The 1,689-nt window shown below is 33.7% G+C and overlaps 1 pseudogene across 1 annotated transcript; it reads left to right on the top strand.

The window, feature by feature from the left end:
* The first annotated feature begins 795 nt into the window (after positions 1-795).
* TEOVI_000427800:pseudogene lies at positions 796-1,513 on the top strand (annotated as a pseudogene). Its single transcript is given in 7 exon segments — positions 796-1,203; positions 1,205-1,228; positions 1,230-1,247; positions 1,249-1,311; positions 1,313-1,366; positions 1,369-1,461; positions 1,463-1,513. Coding segments are annotated over 7 exon segments (711 nt in total).
* The last annotated feature ends 176 nt before the right edge of the window (positions 1,514-1,689 follow it).

The raw sequence follows: 1,689 nt of genomic DNA, 5'->3' as shown, positions 1-1,689 counted from the left end.
GAATTTTAACAAGTTTTGAATTTCCATAACAATGTATACAGCTCTGTTTCTAAATCTAAAACATCAAAATATATGGTCCTTTTGGGAACTTTATCACTGTACATGACTTGGCACCCCAATTTGGCCTATAAGCTGCAGAGTGTATCTTCCTCACTATACCCTTGATCATATTCTTGTGTATGAAGATACCAATCTGAATGTTTGCGTTTGAAACTGCGCATAGTCCATCATCATTTACCTTTTATTCCTGCGTTTCCCTTTATAATATTCGCTGTGTTGTCATTTACTTCCTCTCGTTTCAGTCTCTCCACTTTAAAGTGCTTCTATTTGGTCTCCTCATTCAGATTCTTTTACCATTCTTATTATAATATCCGTATATATACACACACACAACACTCACTATTTTAAAGTAGATTAGAATATGAAATATGATGTTTACACACTTATACATTTCCTATTACAATAAGTGTGTTTCAGCGAAATCTCTGTTTAAGAAGACACAACAGGACATCAAACACAGAATGAGCTTAAGAAATCCCAGGGTATTTATGTCTGTAGTTCAAACTCATGCAACTCAAAAGTGGTGTAGACTCATATTGAGTGCCAAACCAGGCAATGTTGAAATTATTACAATTGCCATGAAAGGTTTTGTATAGCCATGTTAAGAGACCTATATGGGTTCTGAAATTTTTAGAGAAACAGAATGCAAGTGATGACGATATTGTAATTCATTCTGATGTGTCAGATGTTATTGTATATGATTGTGATAAGTATGAAAAGGCCGTGGAGTATTTTATACAAAATACTGCATCTAATTAATGGAAGTTTAGTGAGGAAGATATAGTGAAAGAGAAGCATATTTCTCCAATGCTATTCATGACAACATCGGAGTGTTATGCACCTCAGTTGGATTTGATTATGAATTAAGATCACAAAAAGCATGTGAAGAGATGCTATTTGTTCTTCGACGTTGGATTCCAAAGACAAGCCCACGAAAATTTACCTAAATTTCTTAAAATACCTCCTAGTGGCAAACCATATTATAGTGGTGGTAGTTTCATAAAAAGAATTTGGGAATTTAAGAAATTGTAATTCGCATTTTTAGAATTACTTAACAGAACTGAGGAATGGTAGTCAAAACAGAGCATTTACAATCTATTGGTAATTTGGAGTGCAATTCAGAAAGAAATTGTTGCGCAGAGATTTTTTTGAGAAGAGAGGAATGATTGGATTATGAGGAGATGGTCTTTTACTATTCCTAAAAGTGGGGTGATTGGAGTGGCTCCATTTATTTATTTTCGAGATCAACTAAATTGCATGTGAGGAGAAAGATAAACTGATTGTGAATAACATTACTCAGTTCAAAAAATGGAAGGAAAATAATTTAAAGGAAAATATCTGTGAGAAATTCAAGCATGTGCAATATATGGGGGTAAATGGGATATTGTGTATGAAAGTATTTTGTAGTTGTTCATTTAACGGAGAGGAGTTATTTAATGCGATGAAATTGTGATAATGAAAAACCTTACACAACAGCGAATTCCATAATAATGAAATCTTGGCTAATACAGGTGGTAGCAGAGGGAAAATCCTCATCATCAGATGTTTGCTATTATGTTGAAGCGGTACTAACCACTCAAAACTTTATAGAAAGCGCTGTAAATGAGAAATGATATGAAGAGACTGACT

This window comes from Trypanosoma equiperdum, assembly GCF_001457755.1.
Source record: "Trypanosoma equiperdum strain OVI genome assembly, contig: ctg_889, whole genome shotgun sequence".
Taxonomy (NCBI): Eukaryota; Euglenozoa; class Kinetoplastea; order Trypanosomatida; family Trypanosomatidae; genus Trypanosoma; species Trypanosoma equiperdum.
Note: the sequence above shows the minus strand (reverse complement) of the source record. Positions and strands in the feature narration are given on the sequence as shown.